Source organism: Macrosteles quadrilineatus, unplaced genomic scaffold, assembly GCF_028750875.1.
Source record: "Macrosteles quadrilineatus isolate MER2022 unplaced genomic scaffold, UCM_ALF_1.0 Scaffold_4__1_contigs__length_99947679, whole genome shotgun sequence".
Taxonomy (NCBI): domain Eukaryota; kingdom Metazoa; phylum Arthropoda; class Insecta; order Hemiptera; family Cicadellidae; genus Macrosteles; species Macrosteles quadrilineatus.
In genome coordinates this window covers 89,579,180-89,600,863 of record NW_026542597.1, presented here as the reverse complement: position 1 = coordinate 89,600,863, position 21,684 = coordinate 89,579,180, and the positions used below count along the sequence as shown (strand labels likewise).

The 21,684-nt window shown below is 34.6% G+C and overlaps 1 protein-coding gene across 1 annotated transcript in view; it reads right to left on the bottom strand.

Moving 5' to 3' along the window:
• Window positions 1-1,758: 1,758 nt before the first annotated feature.
• The window catches only part of LOC128992446 (homeobox protein Hox-D8-like), a 108,635-nt gene continuing 88,709 nt past the window's right edge, over window positions 1,759-21,684 (bottom strand). The window contains exon 2 of the mRNA XM_054416023.1: window positions 1,759-2,047. Within this exon, the coding sequence (XP_054271998.1) occupies window positions 1,799-2,047 (249 nt within the window). The 3' untranslated portion in view covers window positions 1,759-1,798. The remainder of the gene's footprint in view (window positions 2,048-21,684) is intronic.

Below are 21,684 nucleotides of genomic sequence, written 5' to 3'. Positions count from 1 at the left end.
GTAATGGTGTTACAATAAAAATCTTTTAATTAAATCATAATAGTCTATCAAATTTTCATCGTCCATCATTGTTGATTGTTAAAAACGGTGCTTAAAATGTATTTGCAATTATTTAAATAAACTAACACTATCTTCTTACCTCGAACACATTCGTCAGGCGTCCGAACAACCCAAAAATATATAATACAACAGAAGTTTGAAGTGTCCGTGGAGGCAGTCACTAGTTTTCGGCGGAGTTAGTTCGGCGACTAACTCAATTACAGATATTTTCTATATCTGTAATTGAGTTAGTCGCCGATTGACACCAATTCTTAGGAAGAATCAAGAGATCAATATCTATATTGGTCTATCTGTCTTGAAATATTAATAGTTTTGAGCCCAATGTATCTAGTTAAAATTAATAATATCAGCAACCTTTTTATGGTACAATTTATAAAAACCCTTATGTGAAATGTATCTATACTGTAGTAACTTGGGAACTTATCAAATATTTTTAAAGGTAATTTTAAATTATTTATGAGCAAATGTATAAAAGTGCAATATTAAATTGGTGATATTATGCTACTAGGCCACAAACTAGGTTTTTATAGAGCCTCGATTTCATGTGAGTACCGTTAACACCTTTAACGGTAAGTCATCTACGATACTTTTTGCTCCACTACTAGCAAAAAATAGGGGGTAATTAACCCATCCATACAATTACAACATATAGGTGCACTATCTTAACATAATTATCTACTTGTTTTATAAGTTCACACTTTTAATCCTTTCCAATATTAATTTTGATGCAAAGTTAACTTTCATTAATATAGATGGTTTATGGTTGACAGCGTAATGACTGATGTAACTCATATTACGACTTTTTAAGTGTATTGGAAGCGAACACTGTAAATTTTCCGCTCTGCAGCTGCTTTTACCAAGCCCTTTTTGTAAACAACTTCCTCGCCTGCTTAAAGAGACTAACGATTAGCTACTCTGTGTAATGTGGTACAAAATGACTTAAGATATTCAATTTTTAAAGATAAGCTAAGTCTTTGGCTTTTATTAGAACTAGATGTTACATTTCCCAATTAAAGTTGTAGCAAGTAAAAAAAAAAAACAGTTGGGTTGAGCCACGACGATTATGCTGTTGTAAATGACTGTTTGTCGATAACGACATATTCTCAACCAAGTTAAACTGAACAATTTATTTTTTAAACTAAAGCATCTTTTGTATTGTATATTAATATATGAAAAATTGGCTTATTTTGACATCAGCACACTCAGACTCTTTTTGTGGTTCATTCTGCTATAATAGAACCTCATTAACCGTCACCCTCGGGACCAGGAGCGTGACGGTTAAGAGAATCAACGTATAACAGAAATCCTGTTATAAACCTTAACAGTAAGTTTATTTAAAAGATTTTGGAGGTAATTAAACCCTGTACAAGTGAATAATACGTATTTAAGTTACTTACGTACAAGAGTAATACCGAACTGTTATTTTGTAGTACTTGTTTGATGTTCAGTGAAATGAAGTCACATTAAAAAATAATCTAATTACTGTAGCGGTGTGACGGACTGGGACAACAGAGAGTGGTCGGTTAAAAGCTAGGGTGACGGTTAAAAGTCAAGGTTCTAATGTATGTCCTTTTTTGATAAAAAATTGGCCGCAACTAGTCCAAACACAATGATAACAATTATTTTACAAAATAAAAAAAATGTTTTCCAGAAGCTTAGAAGTATTCATATGCAGGGAGTTTCAAACAAACAACCCTAATAAGCTTACAATTTATTTTAAAATTCACAACTATAACTTTCATGACGGCCTAAACAGTAAGGGGGTTTTGCCACATAAGCTAGGCTTGCAGATAACAGGGGTACATGGTGGGGGAGATGGCGAAGGAGGAGGTGATGGAGGTGGAGGGGGGGAAATAGACATAGAGGGGGGATACAATCCAGCGATGGAGTAAACGTACGGCTGTGCCTTCGACGACTGGACGGAGATGACAGAGTAAGCCGAGAACTCAGGTTCTGCAGCGGTTACAGCTGTTAGTACTATGAGCATCTGCGGACAAAACAGAAGAGTCTTGAATAAACCAAGGAGAAGTAAGGTGCAGATAAAACTTGCTAAAGGGACGACTGTGCGCTTTCAGCTCTAGTATGTTGAGCCGGAAATATACACTTGATGAGTGAGGAAGAGCCCAAGCAGTGAGAGCACTGTGCGGAAATTCCTATCACACAAGTCTTCCAACGTTGTGAGCGTTAAAGTACAAGAGGGTGAGGGGGCAGTGTTGGACTTTGCCCTAGACACCAGGACTATTGCTGGACACCACTTAAGTGTACCATTGAATGTTTCCTCTGTGCGTAAACTTATTATTTTGTTCAACACTCAATTTTATATCATAACATATCTTGTGTGTGTATTGCATACACATGGAGAGTGAGATGGATTGCTTAGAGATAGAGTACAGGACTTCAGTCCCTAATGTCGAATTAAAATCCCACCAAATCAATGGATTTTATCCAAGTTATAATGCCGTAATCCCCAGGTCTAGCTTGAAGTAATGTGAAAATAATCCCAAGCTCGTGCCTAGTGTCCTAGGACAAAAAATGCAATACCCATACCTCATCTATGAGGGTTGTTTGTAAGGCTCTCTAACAAGCTTTTGTTGATAAGAAACAAGCTAGTTTGAATGTGACACCATAGCTCAATCTTACAATTCTCCAATACTATTCTATCCAACTTCAACCAGATGCGATAATTAATTAGTCTTATTATAGCCTGGTAATATGTGAATGGATTTAACGCTCTTGTCAATTTGAATCACATTCTGTGGTTAGGTTTTTGACTGTCTATGTGGTAAAACCCAGTTAAAGTCCTTCGCTAATTGACAGATGTGAATAGAGAAGGGTATGATAGAAAAGTCTGTATAAGGGAATGTGAGAGATTATAGAGATGATAGTAAAAATTTACATTGTAGATCAGTAGAGGTCGTTCATCAGTGTAGTTTGAAACGGCGAGAAAAGTAGAGAAGTTAACATTTTCCATGTGGATCGAATCTTGGTGTCACCAAACCAGGGATTGCCGAACTGATATGATACATCTTAAATACTATTAAGGACAACAAATGGTACACTCTGGAACTCTTAAACACATTCATCGACAAACGAAGATCCTAATATTTAATCACTGTCTCGATGTAAACTGATGGATTGGATACCAACTGCTGGTCTTGTACAAATGTAAACAACATTCTGTGATATCTCTAACACACCCACGTCACAGAGAAATAAGGTACAGATTAAACTCACTTGCGGGACGACCGAGCACTTTTAGCTCTGATATGTTGTTCCAGATATGTACTTGTGTCGAGCAAGGAAGAGCCCAAACGACGAGCACTGTGCAAAAATTCACATCGCATACAGCACAGGGTCTTCCTCCACTTCGGCTGGACACCGCTTAAGTGTACCATTGAATTTGAATTTTTTTATATCCACAAAGGTCCTTAATTGGCAACAGATTTAAAAATGAATTCATCTCCGTCGCACAGAAACCTTATTAAACGATTTGCACTTAGTGCCAGTGTTGATTTATTCGTATAGTTTTTGGCTACCATAACGTTGTTGCTTAAAGACTGACAAAAACATGTACAGTAGACTCCCTCTTATCCGGATACCTTTTAACCGGGCTACACTCAGCGGAAATTACATCTCTTTAACCGATCAATTTTTTATCAGCACATCGGTTTAACCGGACTAGATCGGCAAGAAGTGAGTGGTACTGAAACGACTGTTCTCGTGGGAAAGATTTGAGACCAGCAGTGATCACGTGTCTAAATACAATGCTATCCTAAATTTAAGTAAAATACTGTATACAGTATGCAATTAAAAGGTTCGTTTCAACAAGTTTTTGGGGACGTCGGTTTAGCCGGAAAACCATTATCCGGACTGGCCTCGGTTCTGAGGAGTCCTTATAAGAAGGAGTATACTGTAATGTATTTTTTTAATTCCATAAATTAACAATACGATACCGTCTTAGCAAAAAGGGCCTTGATCTGTTCAAACGCCATGGTCCTTACTTCATCCACTATTATAACTGGTTTCAACCTCTACACGGTGAATAAAGTTCTATGATGATTACTGTTGCCATTTGATAATTGTATATGAAGACAAGTGTTTTGGTGTAGAAAGAAAGAAAGAAAGTGTTTTGGTGTTAGTGGTTTGGAAAGTCCTAAAAACACTGTTAACATTTACTGAAAGGGGCTGGCTGTGAATGTTCATAAGTTTCTATTGAGGCAGTGTTAAAATTTGAGGATACTTCAACTTCGGTTGTTGATCGGCATATTTCAAACAATCATGGTTAAGGGTCTTAATGTATAGAGGTGTCCCCTTTCAGTTAATTAAACTCTAGTAAACTCACACCTTGGAATGTAAAATTCCTCTAACATTAATGGTCTCTGCTTCAAACGAGACAAATGAATGTCGGGTTACACATAATGGAAAGCATCCAAATTCAGTAGCAACATAGAAGAATAGTATATTATTTCTCTTCTGTTGGTAGATTTTATTTGGTGAGGAGCCGATGTGCAAACTGTGCACTTTAATAGGGAAAAAAACTCGTCCACGGATAATTTATACACCCCTTTCAAAGATTACTTTGAAGTTAAAGGAAATTTACATTCCAGAAAATACATTATCATAAATAAAAATGAGATAAATGTTTCTATTCAGTTGCAGATGAATAAAACTCATATTATATTTATTCATTGCATTTCATTAGCTTGGCCTCGCCAAGTTTAATATTTAAATAATTATATTGATTGCATGCGCATACCATGAAGAATGATTTATCTACCACAATCAACCACACATATCAATAAAAGCATGTGTCTTGTTTACAATTTGACTGGCTAAAAATACACCTAAAGGTAATCAGCTGTTAAAATACAATTCACATTTAAAACAAAGCAAATCATCAGCACATGGACATTTGGAAGACTCCTCTAAAGCAAAGGCTAGAGGGGGTAAATCCTAGAGGAGATAGTCCTTTGAACTACCATTCTTTCCTTCGCTAGAATTTAAGTTTTATAATGAAACCTCAATCTGTAAACATTGGTTAGTTAGAAGCTGAAAAATGGAATGTTACAAACAAAACCTTTATTGTGTTTGGAAACAAATAGATTTAAGTATGAATCACACATACCATGGTGCATATCTAGTTTTAGGAAAAGACAAGACGACAAGTTTTCAATGAGTGATGATAGCATCACTGACTAAGTCACAAAACACTTAATAAGAAAAAACGATACTCACAATTATTACTGACATCTTTGAATCAGCTGGTGTCCATCAATGAAGAATATCTCCAGGAAAACATCTTTTATACTCGATGGTGACTAGCCTTGCTGTTACGCTCCAAGTACCAAGATAAAGTTTCAACGGGCTATCAATTTTACACAATATTATTTGTCATACCTGATTTTTTCTGAGGATTGAATTCTTTTTATTGGACTCAAACAGTGGTCTGTTTCATAAAAACTCTATTACATAACTATAGTATTTGAATGATCTCATATTTTCTTGTGGTGTTTCCGGACCAATCGATTGACAAATATCAGGTATTTTAACCTTTTATTTATTTGTATTTGAATGATTTTCGTGCAAACATAGTAAATTTTTATAATTTTTTTTAGAGTGAGTAATTAAAAGGACTTCTAGTAGTGACTGTCATGAACTGTTATAATAGACGAGTATTGATTATCCAGTCTTTAGTTATCCGAACTTCCAAGTTATCCGACCCTCACTTTAGATTTAGACGATCAAGTACCAAGAAATTGTGTGCGATATTCCACATCCTTTGTTATAAACTGATACCCCCGCCGCAGCCAACCTGCAGACTAAGCGAATTTCAACTTAAAATTTTCTTTCTTAAATAACTCAAAAACCATTGATTTTACACAAATTTTAAATGGCCGCCATTTTGTTTTATGAATTTGAAAAATCTTGATAATTTTTTGGTAGCTTTGTCTAGTTGTCATAAATGTTTGTGCAAAGTTTCCATTTCGTATGTTTAACCATTCTTTAGAAAAAAATTAATAACTGAAAAAAAACAAAATGGTGGCTGTGTGAGTAACTAAGGTCTTCCGGACAGTTTAAATATGATATTTAGTTATGTTTCTTACCCAGGAGCAATGCCCTAAAATATTGGTAGAGAGTTCCGGGACACCCTGTATATAATAGTAAATCTATATAAGTAAAGTAGTTTCCCAGTTACATCCCTTTTCCAGTCGTTCTACACAATTGATTTTTTACGATTGAGTTGTCATTTAAAAGCTGATGTGTACCAGCGTGTTGTAATTAATACCCCAGCCACAGCAAACCTGCAGACAAAGACAACTTCCGTTTGCTTGATTTTCACTGAAATTTATTTTTAATAGACAACATATTTTTATTCTCTATTTAAGAAATGTCAATTGAACGAGTACGTACGGTTGCTGCTACAGGTACAGTAATTAAATTTTTTTGTGAAATGTTAATAGTTTAGTATGGAAAAGATGAATATTCCAAATTTGATCAAAATTTAAAAGATTTTCACATACAAGCAAACAGTGTTCAAACAAGCAAACTACAAAAGTGTTCTTATTCTCCACAAGAATAGCAAGGGAATTTAAAATGTTGGTAATATATTAAATGATTTGCTTTTAAGCTTTACAAAATGTTTTGGAAATGTTATGTTTTTATGAAAAAAAAATATAAAAACCAATTTTTACCCCATAAACCCCTCCGATAAATAAATGTAGGTCCACACGTTTATACCAAATAGCAAGCAAATCCAATCAAAATCCGGCCATTTTTGCCTCAGTCAACCAGGGAAAGAACACATATTATATACATAAATATGTATAGATTGCAAACAGATGGTGTTTTCGGCCTCACCCTGAAAACAAAAAGTTAAATCTGCCTCACTCTCTAATTATTTTCCTAAAAAGAAAGTTTCCTGCACAACTTCACAATACCTCTTTCCAATTACACCAAACAAATTTCAATCAGTTCAGTTGTTTCGGAGGAGTAATCGTCTCAAAAAACCTGCTTGCGTATTAAATAAGTAATAGATTCATTCATGCTGGTGCAATAATAGTAAGTTAACATGTTTGTCATAAAATCTGATAGCTTTTGAGTTATCGTGCTAAATCGAGTTCGGTGCTTCGTTGGATGATGGACTCTATTCTATTCACAAATCATAATAAGAGTTTAAGACATTAATAATCTAGTAGATGTAGTTAATACTAATAAGCCAATCATCGGTCTCAGGTAAGAGACACAACTCTCGGCTTTTCAAACAGTACTTTATTAACACCACGAATAGGTGTCTAGTGTGCGGTACCTCGGTACTGAAGGTGTTAACTTAAAAGAGGTGTAGTCCTGTAGCTACTCAAAAAACACTGCGAGTACCAACGGAGACAGAGTATTAAATGTAAACAACCTCAGCTTTGAATTTAGAAACCTTCCATTAGTTTATCATTTATAAATGGTGCTTTAATTTAACTAAAGTGAAATTCGTTTTTTGTACCTTGATAATTTAATACTATTGATTAATAAATACACTTCTATGAATTTAGGCTCAGAGACACCTAGTGGTGAATAGACGAACTGTTGCGCGCCTTAGTTAGGGTGATACATGCTAGTAGCGCTAGCGTAGTCGTCAAACACAGTACGTTGTCGATGTTTACGCGGACACCAAATGTTATTTATGTGTTACGTGTGGATCATCTTCAAAAGGCCCAAAACCATTTGGTCCAACGTTTATATTGCCGTTCGTTTGGTCCAACGTTTATATTGCCGTTCGTTTGGTCCAACAGTATAAACTATTGCGTTCCAACTAATGCTAATAGTCCCAACTATTGCAACACCAAATGTTATTTATGTGTTATGTGTTATTTATACAGTATTAATGTTTGTTAGGCTAATAAAACATTTGAAATATTCGTGCATATTATTATTTTTTTGTATTCAACCAGTAATCTGTCATAAATCAGTAGGTATTCAAAAATGTTGCAAAAATCAGGCTAAAATGTAAAACATGCATTTCCCGTGATGTATCGGAAGGAAGGGAATAAAAAATCCTGTCTCGTCCATCACTAAGCAAATCCAATTAAAATCGGACCATTTTTGCGGTAATCATCAAGCTAAAGAATACATATTATACAGAGTTAGGCAAAAGTCTGGAACCCCCCAGTTAACTATTTAACGCGTTGCAGTAGGAAAACCAAACTTGGCACATATTTACACCATAAGAAATTGCACTTTTTGATCAAAGTTACACCTTGGCCCCAGCCCCAAATATGGGATATTTTGGGGGCAGCCCCAAATTTTCGAAAGTTAACACCTATCATGTGACCCCTCATTTTAAAGGGTTTATCAAGAAAAATTGAATGGCGCAAACCAGAGGCCAATATCGCACCCCTAATCAAAATGGCAGCCGTTTAAGCAAGATAAAGTCTGGACACCCCCAGTTAACTTTAAAAATTTGATATTTTAATACTGACCAAAAGGTGAATTTTCTTGTTTTTAAAGGTATACTGAGTTTAGTCTTCCTGCTTTATAAAGTTGATAGGGGATATTGAAAATTGACGGCCATTTTTATTAGGGGTGTGATATTGACCTCTAGTTTGCGCTATTTTATTTGTCTTAAGAAACCCTTTAAAATGAGGGGTCACATGATAGGTGTTTTCGTTTGAAAATTTGGGGCTGCCCCCAAAATACCCCATTTTTGGGGCCGGGTACAAGTTCTAAATTTAATGAAAAAGTGCATTTTTAAATGTTGTAAACATGAGCCGAGGTTGGTTTTCCCACTGCCAAACGTTATAAAGTTAACTGGAGGTGTCCAGACTTCATCTTGCATGCTCATATTAAATTAAAATGGCTGTCATTTCGATTAGGGGTGTGATATTGACCTCTGGTTTGCACCATTCAATTTCTCTTGATAAACCCTTTAAAATGAGGGGTCACATGATGGGTGTTTACTTTTGAAAATTTGGAGCTGCCCCCAAAATACCCCATTTGGGGGCTGGGGCAAAGTTGTAACTTTGATCTAAAAGTGCAATTTTTTATGATGTAAATGTGTGCCGAGTTTGGTATTCCTAATTCCTACTGCAACGTGTTAAGCAGTTAACTGGGGGGTTCCAGACTTTTGCCTAACCCTGTATAGACCAATAGACCTACATAAATATGTAGGTGTTTTGACCTCTGGGGACCTGAAAATGATAAGATAAATCGGTCCCGGGTCTAGGTCTTACCATAAAATATACGGAAAAAGATGGGCTTTTTAAAGGGACCATAATTAGCCTTTTAATTGTCAATATGAATGGAAACTACGTTTTGTACAAAGCGAAATGAATCATTATGCTGGTGCAATAATAGTAGGTTTACACGTTTGTCGTACTTATAGCTTTTACTCGAGTTATCGTGCCTACTCGAGTTCGGTGCCCTGTCGGATGATGGACTAATAATTATAATCAATGAGTGAGTGTACGAATTTAATAATATAGAAGATATTGACGACGTTATTTAATAACAGTTGGTAATTATTAATTAATTAATTAATAGTCATATAAGCCAATCATCGGTCTCATGTAAGAGACACGACTCTCGGCTTTACAAACAGTGCTTTTTAAAATCACATTATGGTGTCAGTAGTGGGTACTGGTAGTGTTAGCTAAAAGAGGCGTAGTCATAAAGCTACTCAAAAATCACTGCGAGTATCAACGGATACAGAGTATTAAAAGTAAACAATCCTGGCTTAGAATCGCGAAACCTTCCATTTGTTTATCATTTATAAATATTACTTTAATTTAACTGAAGTGAAATTTGTTTTTTGTACCTTGATAATTCAATATTGTTGATAAATAAATACACCTATCTACATTTAGGCGCAGAGACACCTAGTGATGACTAGACGAACTGTTGCGCGCCTTAGTTAGGGTGATACATGTTAGTAGCGCTAGAGTAGTCGTCAAACACAGTACGTTGTCGATAACAGTTTGCGTAGATTTTCCCTACGAATGCGATACACACGGGCTAAGAATACAGGTTTCAAAAGAAACAAGATGTGGATGATGATAATGACGATGATGATGATTTCATTAAAAACGGATGATTTTTACTAGATTTACCGTGCTTAAAGGACGCACATATTATATAATATCTATACTAGTATGAATTTGAACGAATGGCATTTTTGCCTTTGGGGACGTCAAAACGAAAAGGTAAATCGGTCCCGGGTCCATGGCTTATAATACACACGATAATGGCTTAAACCTTCATGGTAAAGTTGCTAAATCGACCTGGTGATCACGTGGTATCTTTTCTTCATAACATAACAACCCCCAATCCTCCAAATGAATCGCTTAACTCAAAATAAAAAAAATAAATACAGCATAATACACTATCTAAATTCGTGTTTACGTCTATTACGAGGACGATATATAGTTTTTGTTATTTGTATTATTACTATTTCTTTGGAACTAGACAAATAATGATATACAGATTGTAGTATAGCAAAGAGACCCGTATAAATATTGTTATGAAATGTTGATAGTTTGAATTTTCAAATGAAGATAAAGGATGAAACAGTTTTAGTTGTAGAAAGAATTGGACTGTATTTTTACCGAATGGATTTACTTTACTTGAAAAGGTCAATTGACATGTCCTGGAAAAAATAAACAGTTTTGGAAAATGCTGGAAATCCTCAATAATAATGAACAGTTGATGGATGAACCATTCAAAATCAAAGAGTGTTATAATTTTATATTCTAGTAGACATTTAGATCAGATGTTGTTAACATACAGGGTGTTTCAAAATTGTCTGGACATATTTTGTGAACTTGTTCCTTGAGTTAAGGCAAACATGAAATGCCATAAAAGTATGGGTATAAAATGCCTAGATTTGTGTTTGCCTGTCTGTTTATGATTTTTGCGAATTAATTTATGTCTTAGGCATTTTTTAATATAGAAATTTCAAAATTATTATAAATGTGTATTTTAGTAGGTAAAATGAGATTGCAAATTTTCGTTCCATTATCTTAAGCCGTTTTAATATGGCGGTCATTTCAAATCTTTAATGCCAAATTTCATGAAAACCGTAAATATTAAGAAATAGTTTTCAGACAATAAAGATAGAGTATTTTAATCCAAACCAAATGGGACTTTGTTTGTTCAAATCGGGTGACAAACAACCGAGTTGTCAGATTTCTTCTACATTCGGTTTCACAATTGAATATGACTTATTTTTTACCCCCATAAACCCCTGTTCCTATAGTTTTATCATGCTGGTTCACGAACTCGTTTGAACAGTAGGTTCAAACAAATGTACATAATTTCATCAAAATCGGATAACTATTATCTCACTAACGGACACACACATATAAATATCCTTTTATTTTCTTGCGTGAAAAAACATATCCATATGAATTTGAACAGAGGATGTTTATTGCTCTGGGAACCTCAAAACTAAAAAGGTAATCGGTCCCGGGTCTAGGAACTAACTTGAGACCTACGGTAATAGTTTATTCCCTATTCGCTAGAACAGTCAAACGCCTGCAGAAAGTCAATATATTACCCAATCTACAGAAGCACGTTGTTGTTGCGTTTCCTTTGCGTAGGCGTTCTTATTAAATTCAATCTTTCGATGTTAATATTGCTTTAATTGTTTTCGGTTTTCTTCAAGTGTGAGAGATGTTTTACTACTATAAACATAGCCAAAAAATCACTCCAAAATCATTCTAAAAATAATACAAGATTAAAAATGTTTACTTGGTAGGCCTACTTAACTAGTAAAAACTCATGTTTTGAGGATAAAATTTTTATTTTCCAAAGTCGAACTATTTCGCGACTGATGTCCCCATGTTTCCAATGCATAAGAGTAATTTTCTATATGGTATGCATAATTGATATTTGTTTTTGATTTTTATGTATGCTAAACATTTCAAAATATTCTAGCCTATTATTAGTATTTTTGTATTAAACCAGTCGTCTGTCATAAATAAGTATTTTAAAACGTTGGAAAATTGGTTAAAATGTCGTACATGCATTTCCCGTGTATCTAAACGGAATAAAAGTGTTTTCGACCTCTGGGGACCTGAAAACGAAAAGGTAAGTCAATTCGGGTCTAGGTCTTACCCATAAAATATACGGAAATGGCTTGTACCCTAAGGTGAAGTTTGCTTTTTAAAGGGACTAGAATTACCCTTTTAATGGTAAGTATGAATGAAAACTACGTTTTTTGCAAAGTTATTCATCCATAAATAAAAGGAAAGGTAAATCGGTACCGGGTCTATGGCTTATAATACACACGATAATAGCTTATAACTTGTATGGTAACCAGGTAACCTAAATTAATGATTACAGTATTATGAATGTCTACTGTGTTGGTACAAGAGAAATAGAGATTCATTTATTCATCATATTGGTTTGCGAATCGCGAATTATTATATGATAATATTATGTTTGTACTAGATGTTATAAAAGAATATGATGGTTTTTACTCGAGTCATCTATGCTTAGTAGTAGAACATTTACAGTAACACTTAATTCCGGTCGGATGAGTTAATTTCACGTAATTAATTAACAAACTATATCCAGTCTCAAAAGTTCAAAACATAGGGGACTTCCCCATGGATTCTGAGGGGGGGGGGGTTAGTGGGTCAGCCCACCCCAACTAATAAACTAATAAGCCAATCATCGGTCTCAGGTAAGAGACACGAATCTCGGCTTTTAAAACAATATTAATAGGTCACAACTGGTGTCAACATTGTGGATTACAACTGTGGTGCCTAAAACAGGTGTAGTCATAAAGCTACCCAAAAATCACTGCGAGTATCAACAGATACAGACGACTCATAGTAAACAACCTCGGCTTTGAATCGCAAAACCATCCATTAGTTTATCTTATATAAATGGTGCTTTAATTTAACTGAATTGAAATTTGTTTATTGTATCTTGATAATTTAATATTATTGTTTAATATATACACTTCTATAGATTTAGGCTCAGAGACACCTAGTGGTGACTAGACGAACTCTTGCGCGCCTTAGTTAGAGTGGAACATGTTAGTAGCGCTAGCGTAGTCGTCAAACACAGTACGTTGTCGATGTGAACGCGAACACCAAATGACCCGTAGTTGACAACGGAAATGACTTAATTTTTCAGCCATTTAAATTTTATAGAGGTAATTAAATTTGTCATAAATATTACGTGGTGTATTTTCTTCATAACATAACAACCCTCAATCTTCAAAAAGAATTGCTTGACTCAAAATATTACAAAAATAAAATACAAATTGTCGTAAAATTTTGATAGTTTGAATTTTCGAATGAATTATCTTAATGTCTAAAATAGATAAAGGATCAAACAGTTTTAGTTGTAGAAAGAAGTGTACTGTATTTTTACTGAATGGATTTAATTTGCATGAAAAGGTCAATTGACATGTTCGTAAACAGTTTTGGAAAGTTGCTAGAAAGTGGAAATCCTCAATAATAATGAAGAGTTGATGGATGGACTATTTAAAATCAACGAGTGTACTCATTTAGGCTGACACTTAGATGTTGTTAGTAAAATAATAAATAATAAGCCAATCATCGGTCTCAGGTAAGAGACACGACTCTCGGCTTCACAAACAATGTTATAGATATATTAATATTTTATTGCATGAAAAATACATACAGAAATTGAACAGATGGTGTGTTTGCCTCTGGGGACATTAAAACGAAAAATTAAATCGGTTCCGGGTCTAGTTCTTACCATGAAACCTACGGTAATAGCGTTTTCCGTTTCCCTTATTCCATATAAAGAAATTCGCTAGAAACAGTAAAAACGCCTCCAAAAAGTCAATATATTACCCGCAATACAGAAGCACGTTGTTGTTGCGTTTCCTTTGCGTAGGCGTTCTTATAAAATTTAATCTTTCGATGTTATTGCTTTAATTGTTTTCGGTTTCTTTAACTGTGAGAGATGTTTTACTACTGTAAACATAGCCAAAAAATCACTCCAAAATCATTCTAAAAATAATACAAGATTAAAAATGTTTACTTGGCAGGCCTACTTAACTAGTAAAAATTCATGTTTTGACGATAACATTTTTATTTTTCAAAGTTGAACTATATCCTAACTGATATCACCATGTTTCCGATGCGTAAGAGTTTTTTTTTATATGGTAGGCTTAATTAATGTTTGTTATTTATACTGATGTTTGTTAATAAAACATTTTAAATATTCTTGCCTATTATTATTATTTTTGTATTTAACCAGTCATCTTACTAATATTATAAATGTGAAAGTTCGTGTGTTTGTTAGTTTGAAGTTCAATCACGCATTAACTACTGGACGGATTGGGCTGAAATTTGGCATGATCATTCATAGCTCACCTTATCGATTAACATATAGTCATATTCTTATCTCAAAAATCCTTTCGGGCTCCGCTGCAGTGGCTCTGTAATTCCCCATGTTAACCTTATGAGTATTCATATGTAAAGGGAATTAAAGAATTTAGTCAGCTGTCTCAACTAAAATAGTTGGTTCTGTGATATGCATACGCATTAAAATGTTATAAGATTTACCAACAGGGTGCAGCACTTATATTTTGTTGCATTTATGAAAACAGCTAATTTAAACTAAGCAGCAACAAAAGAAGTGTGATACGCAATGAGAACTAACTTATAAAGTAAGAGTGTTTACAGTTATGTTTATGTGTTTAATTAGATGAATAATTTGTGATATTTTGCAATTGTTGATAATTTATTTTTCTCAATTGTTTAGGTGAAGTGGTAGAACATTATGACTATGGTAGATGTGTAATACTACAGAATACTGTAAATTTAAAGAAGTAAATTTTTCAGCATATACTCATATGCCAACCCCGTACGATGGACGGGTACTGTGCTAGTCAGTCATAAATCAGTAGGTATTTAAAAGTGTTGCAAAATCAGGCCAAAATGTCAAACATGCATTTCCGGTTATAGAAGGGAAATCCCGTCTCGAAATTTTATGAGGAAAAAATCCCGTCTTAGAACATTGCTAAGCGAATCCAATTGAAATCGGACCATTTTTCCTTAATCAAGCTAAAGAACACTTTATATACATTAATATGTATATGACTTCAAACTGATGATGTTTTCGACCTCTGGGGACCTGAAAACGAAAAGGTATATCGGTCCCGGGTCTAGGTATTACTATAAAATACACGGAAATGGCATACCCTATATGTAAAGTTTGCTTTTTAAAGGGACCAAAATTAACTTTTTAATGGTTAATAAATGAATGAAAACTACGTTTTGTACAAAGCGAAATAAATCTATTTATTCAATTCATGCTAACTCGAGTTCGGAGCCCTGCCCTTCGGATGATGGAATAGTCCTAATCAACGAGCGTACGAAATTATAGAATTAGAATTTAATTTAATAATTTAGTAGGGAGTAGATGTTAATAGATAATAAATAAATATATAAGCCAATCATCGGCCTCAGGTAAGAGACACGACTCTCGGCTTTTAAAACAATAGTATATTAACACCACACTTGGTGCTAGTCCGTAAAACACAGGCCTTCTGTAGATAAATCGATAAATGTTGCCTAAAAGAGGTGTAGTCCTAATACTACTCAAAAATCACTGCGAGTATCAACGAATACAGAGTATTAAAAGTAAACAACCCCGGCTTTGAATCGCGAAACCTTCCATTAGTTTATCATTCACAAATAGTACTTTAAATAAACTAAAGTGAAATTTGTTTTTTTGTACCTTGATAGTTTAATATTGTTGATAAATAAATACACAGCTCTATATTTAGGCTCAGAGACACCTAGTGGTGACTAGACGAACTGTTGCGTGCCTTAGTTAGGGTGATACATGCTAGTAGCGCTAGCATAGTTATTAAACACAGTACGTTGTCAATGTGAACGCGAACACCAAAATGGCCTTTGGTTGACAACGGAACTGACTTAATATTTCAGTAATTTAAATTTTATAGAGGTAATTAAATTTTACATAAAGATCACGTGGTATATTTTGTCGATAACATAACAACCGCCAACCCACCAATTGAATCGCTTAACACAAAATATTAAAAATAAATTAATACAGCAGAAATACACTAAATTTATCTTAATGTCTAAAACAAATAAAGGATGAAGCAGTTTTAGTTTTAGAATGAAGTGGACTGTGTTTTTAATGAATGGATTTACTTTACAACAAGATTAATTGACATGTCCGTAAACGGTTTTGGAAAGATGCTGGAAATCATCAATAATAATAATAATGAACAATCCAATAATAACGAATACTGTAATTTGATTTTATGGATGGACTATTCAAAATCAACGAATGTAACAGTTTTATATTCTAGGAGACATTTAGATCAGATGTCGTTAACATAGATGGTGTTTCAAAATTGTCTGGACATATTTTGTAAACTTGTTCCTTGGGCTAAGACAAACATAAAATGCCATATAAGTACGGGTCTAAAATGCTTAGATTTCTGTTTGTCAGTCTGTTTGGGATTTATAAGAATTATTATATATCTTGGTAGTATCAATCAGTAGGTTTTAACAAATGTTGCAATATCAGGTTAAAATGTAAAACATGCATTTCCTGTTATGTATCAGAAGGGAATAAAAATTCCCTCGTCCATCACTAAGCGAATCCAATCAAAATCGAACCATTTTTGCGTTAGTCGTCAAGCTCTAACACATATTATATACATAAATATGTATATGACTTCAAACTTATGGCAAGTTCGACCTCTGGGGACCTGAAAACGAAAGGGTAAATCGGTCCCGGGTCTAGGTCTTACCAATCTAGGAAATGGCTTATACCCCATGTAAAGTTTGTTTTTTAAAGGGACCAGAATTAACCTTTTAATGATTAATAACAATGAAAACTATGTTTTGAACAAAGTGAAATAAATCTATTTATTTATTATGCTGGTGCAATAATAATAGTAGGTTTACACGTTTGTCATAAAATCTGGTACTTTTACTTGAGTTCGGTGCCCTGTCGGATGATGGACTTTTTATTATCAACGAGTGTACGAAATTAATAATTTAGTGGATGTTGACGATTACGTTTAAGTTAATAAATAATAAGCCAATCATTGGTCTCAGGCTCAGGTAAGAGACACAACTCTCGGCTTTTCAAACAGTACTTTATTAACACCACAATATGGTGTCAGGTGTGGGTACTAACAGTGTTAGCTAAAAGAGGTGTAGTCATAAAGCTACTCAAAAATCACTGCGAGTATCAACGGATACAGAGTATTAAAAGTAAACAATCCTGGCTTTGAATTGCGAAACCTTCCATTAATTTACCATTTATAAATGTTACTTTAATTCAACTAAAGTGAAATTTGTTTTTTGTTCCTTGATAATTTAAATATTATTGTTTAATAAATAAATACACTTCTATAGATTTAGGCTCAGAGACACCTAGTGGTTACTAGACGAACTCTTGCGTGCCTTAGTTAGAGTGAAACATGACAGTAGCGCTAGTGTAGTTGTGGAGCACAGTACGTTGTTGTTACAGAGTGTTACAAAATTGTCTGGACATATTTTGTGAACTTGTCCTTGGGCTAAGACAAACATAAAATGTCATATAAGTATGGGTCAAAAATGCCTAGATTCCTGTTTGTCGATCTGTTTGTGATTTATAGGAATTATTGTATATCTTGGTAGTATCAATCAGTAGGTATTTCAAAATGTTGCAATATCAGGTTTAAATGTAAAACATGCATTTCCAGTTATGTATTGGAAGGGAATAAAAAAATCCCGTCTCGTCAATCGCTAAGCGAATTCAATCAAAATCTGACCATTTTTGCCTTATTGATCAAGCTAAAGAACACATATTACATAGACCTACATAAATATGTATATGACTTCAACCTGATGGCAAGTTCGACCTCTGGGGACCTGAAAACGAAAAGATAAATTGGTCCCGGATCTAGGTCTTACCATAAAATATACGGAAATGGCTTACCCTATATGTAAAGTTTGTTTTTTAAAGGGACCAAAATTAATTTTTTTAATGGTAAATATGAAAGAAAACAACGTTTTGTACAAAGCGAAATAAATCTATTATTTATTAAATTCTTCATCATGCTGGTGCAATAATAGCAGGCTTACGTACTTTTGTCATAAAACCTGATTGCATTTACTCGAGTTATCGTGATAACTAGAGTTCGGTGCCTTGTCGGATGATGGAGTATATTCATATCAACGTGTGTACGAATTTAATAAATTAGTAGGTGTTGACGATGTTGTTAATCTATAATAAGCCAATCATCGGTCTCAGGTAAGAGACACGACTCTCGGCTTTTAAAACAATGGTTAATTAAAGCCACATTTGGTGTCAGTTGTGGGGTACTGGTAATGTTGTCTAAAAGAGGTGTAGTCCTGTAGCTATTCAAAAATCACTGCGAGTATCAACGGATACAGAGTATTAAAAGTAAACAATCCTAGCTTTGAATCGCGAAACCTTCCATTAGTTTATAATTTATAAATGGTACTTTAATGTAACTGAAGTGAAATTTGTTTTTTGTACCTTGATAATTTGATATTATTGTTTAATAAACACACTTCTATAGATTTAGGCTCAGAGACACCTAGTGATGACTAGACGAACTGTTGCGCGCTTTAGTTAGAGTGTTACATGCTAGTAGCGCTAGCGTAGTTGTTAAACACAGTACGTTGTCGATGTTTACGCGAACACCAAATGACCCGTAGTTGACAACGGAAATCTATTTATATATATAAAAGGCAAAGCCCTCACTAACTGACTCACACTCACTCACTCACTCACTCACTCACTCACTCACTCACTCACTTGATGAGATTTTTCAGATTTTTTGTGAGATAAATGGATGAACAATGAGATAATAGCTGCAAAGGAAAAAATGTTCCAACAATACTCTGTATGGAGGCTGACAGGAATGATATCTGACAAAGAATTATACCTAAAGCTTAAAGATAAATATAAAAACAAAATACAGGAAAGTAAAATAAAATGGGCACACGATTGCATATCCAGCTCAAAAAATAAATCTAAAGACTCTTGGAAGATTATAAACAGCATTAGGCCAAAAGAAAATTCAGACTGAAATAATATTATACTGAATATTGATGGTAACAAAATGGAAAATCCTATAGAAGTGTGTGAAACCCTAAATGACTATTTTGTTAATGTTTCGAAGCTTGTTAACAAGGATCAGGAAACCCATGCCTTATCTGGTTTTAGGAGGAATGGCACTGCTGAACTTGGACAATTTCATTTGATTACATCTGCTTACCTTCAGGATTTGTTCTCAAAGCTACCATCTAAACACTCTAGTGGTGTAGATGGAATCAGTATGCATGTCCTAAAATATTGTAGGGAGGAAGTGGCAGTTCCTCTTACCCACATAGTCAATTTTTCACTGACATCTGGAATTTTCAAAAAGTCAGACAGAACTGATCCGGGGAATTATCGCCCAATCTCTCTCCTACCAGTCGTTTCAAAATTGATTGAGAAAGTTGTTTCGGAGCAACTTAGCAACTTCTTGGAAAAAAATAACATATTGTGTGACAGACAATATGGTTTTAGACGCAACAAATCAACAAAATTGGCACTCATTGATTTCATCAACAGCAGTATAGACGCAATGGAGGCTGGAGAGACGGTAGTTGGTTGTTTTGCTGATCTCTCCAAAGCCTTCGATTGTGTCGAACCTGCGATTCTATTGGAAAAATTGGCATCAATTGGAATCTCAGGACTTGCGCTGAAGTGGCTCACATCCTATATGAGCAACCGATTCCAAGTCACTGAGATTCTAAAAAACACAAATTCAAAAACTGAAAGAATTTCATCAACAAAAAAACTGATCTCCAATGGCGTCCCCCAGGGATCTGTCCTTGGACCTCTCCTTTTCTTGGTCTACATCAACAACATCACAGATACTGTTCCGCAGGACAGCGTCTACCTCTTTGCGGATGATACAACGTTGTTCGTAAGGGGATCTGACGACGCGGCCCTGGAGGCAGAATCTAATCAAAGAGCAAATGATTTGGCTGACTTTTTTTCCTCAAACAAACTCAAATTAAATTCACAAAAAACAGGATACATGTGTATCCAAACTGCAAAAAGACAAAATTTAAAAAATAATAGGACTCCGAACCTATTAATTGGAGAGGATCAAATTCAAATTTCAAAAACTGCCGACTTTTTGGGGGTGAGATTGGACGATAAATTGAGCTGGGATGCACAAATAAAAAAACTGGAGGGATCAATGGCTCGAGGGGTCTTTGTCCTTCGAAGAATAAGAACCTTCGGAAACCTGGCTCTCTCTAAACTTGTGTATTTTGGCCTAATAGAACAGCACATTTTGTATTCAATCATTCTATGGGGAGCTGTTAAGAAGAATATTGACCAGATCTTTGTTTGGCAGAATATGGCAGTAAGAGCAATCTTAGGCATGCCGCCTCGGACCAGCTGCAAAAATGTTTATAAAGAACTTGGCTTTCTCACAGTCCCTTCACTTTATATCTATGAATCAGTTTGCTATATAAAATCACAGAACATTAAACCAACTTTTACAAATCACACTTACAACACACGAACAAAGGGCACACATGCAGTCCAACATAAACTAACAAAATTTGAAAACAAACCAGATTACATGGGAATGAAATTGTACCAGGCCCTACCGATAAAATTACTTGAAATTCAGAGCTTAACAAGATTCAAATCAGAATTAAAAAAATATCTAGTAGAGTTAAGCTTAGAGGACATAGACAGTTACCTAGACGGTGACAAAAATTAGTATTAAGTTGGTTATTCTTTGTATTAACCCTGACCTGTCCAATTCCTTAAGGCAAAGGACTACGGACGGAGAGATCATGTATCATGTATGTATGTATGTATCACTCACTCACTCACTCACTCACTCACCACTAATTCTCTCACTTCCCATTTACCTAGGAGGCTGAAATTTGGTACACTGATTCTTTAGGCATTAAATAGGAAAACTAAGTTGTTTTTATTCTGATCGGACTAACGGGCTCCGCCCCAGTGGCTCTGGAGTTTCCCATGTTAAACTTATGAGTACTCATATTTAAATGGAATTAATGAATCTTAACAGCTGTGCCAATTAAACAAGTTGGTTCTGTTCTATGATGTGCAATAGCATTAAAGTTACAAGGATTACCAACAGGGTGTAGCACTATTATTTTTTTTTTTATTTATGACAACATCTAATTTGCAACCAAAAGGTGTGTGAGCGCAGCGAACGAGCTCCAACCTAAAGGTGAGTGAGCGTAGCGAACGAACTTCATCCAGGACTTGATTGAGCCATGCGAACGAGCTCACTTATGAAGTAAAACGGGGCAAAGCCCGCGGGTACAGCTAGTGACTTAATATTTCAGTCATTTAAATTTTATAGAGGTAATTAAATGTGTCATAAAGATTACGTGGTATATTTTCTTCATAACATAACAACCCTCAATCCTCTAAAAGAATTGCTTAACTCAAAATATTACAAAATAAAATACAAATTGTCGTAAAATTTTGATAGTTTGAATTTTCGAATGAATTATCTTAATGTCTATAAAATAGATAAAGGATGAAACAGTTTTAGTTTTAGAAAGAATTGGACTGTATTTTTACTGAATAGATTTAATTTGCATGAAA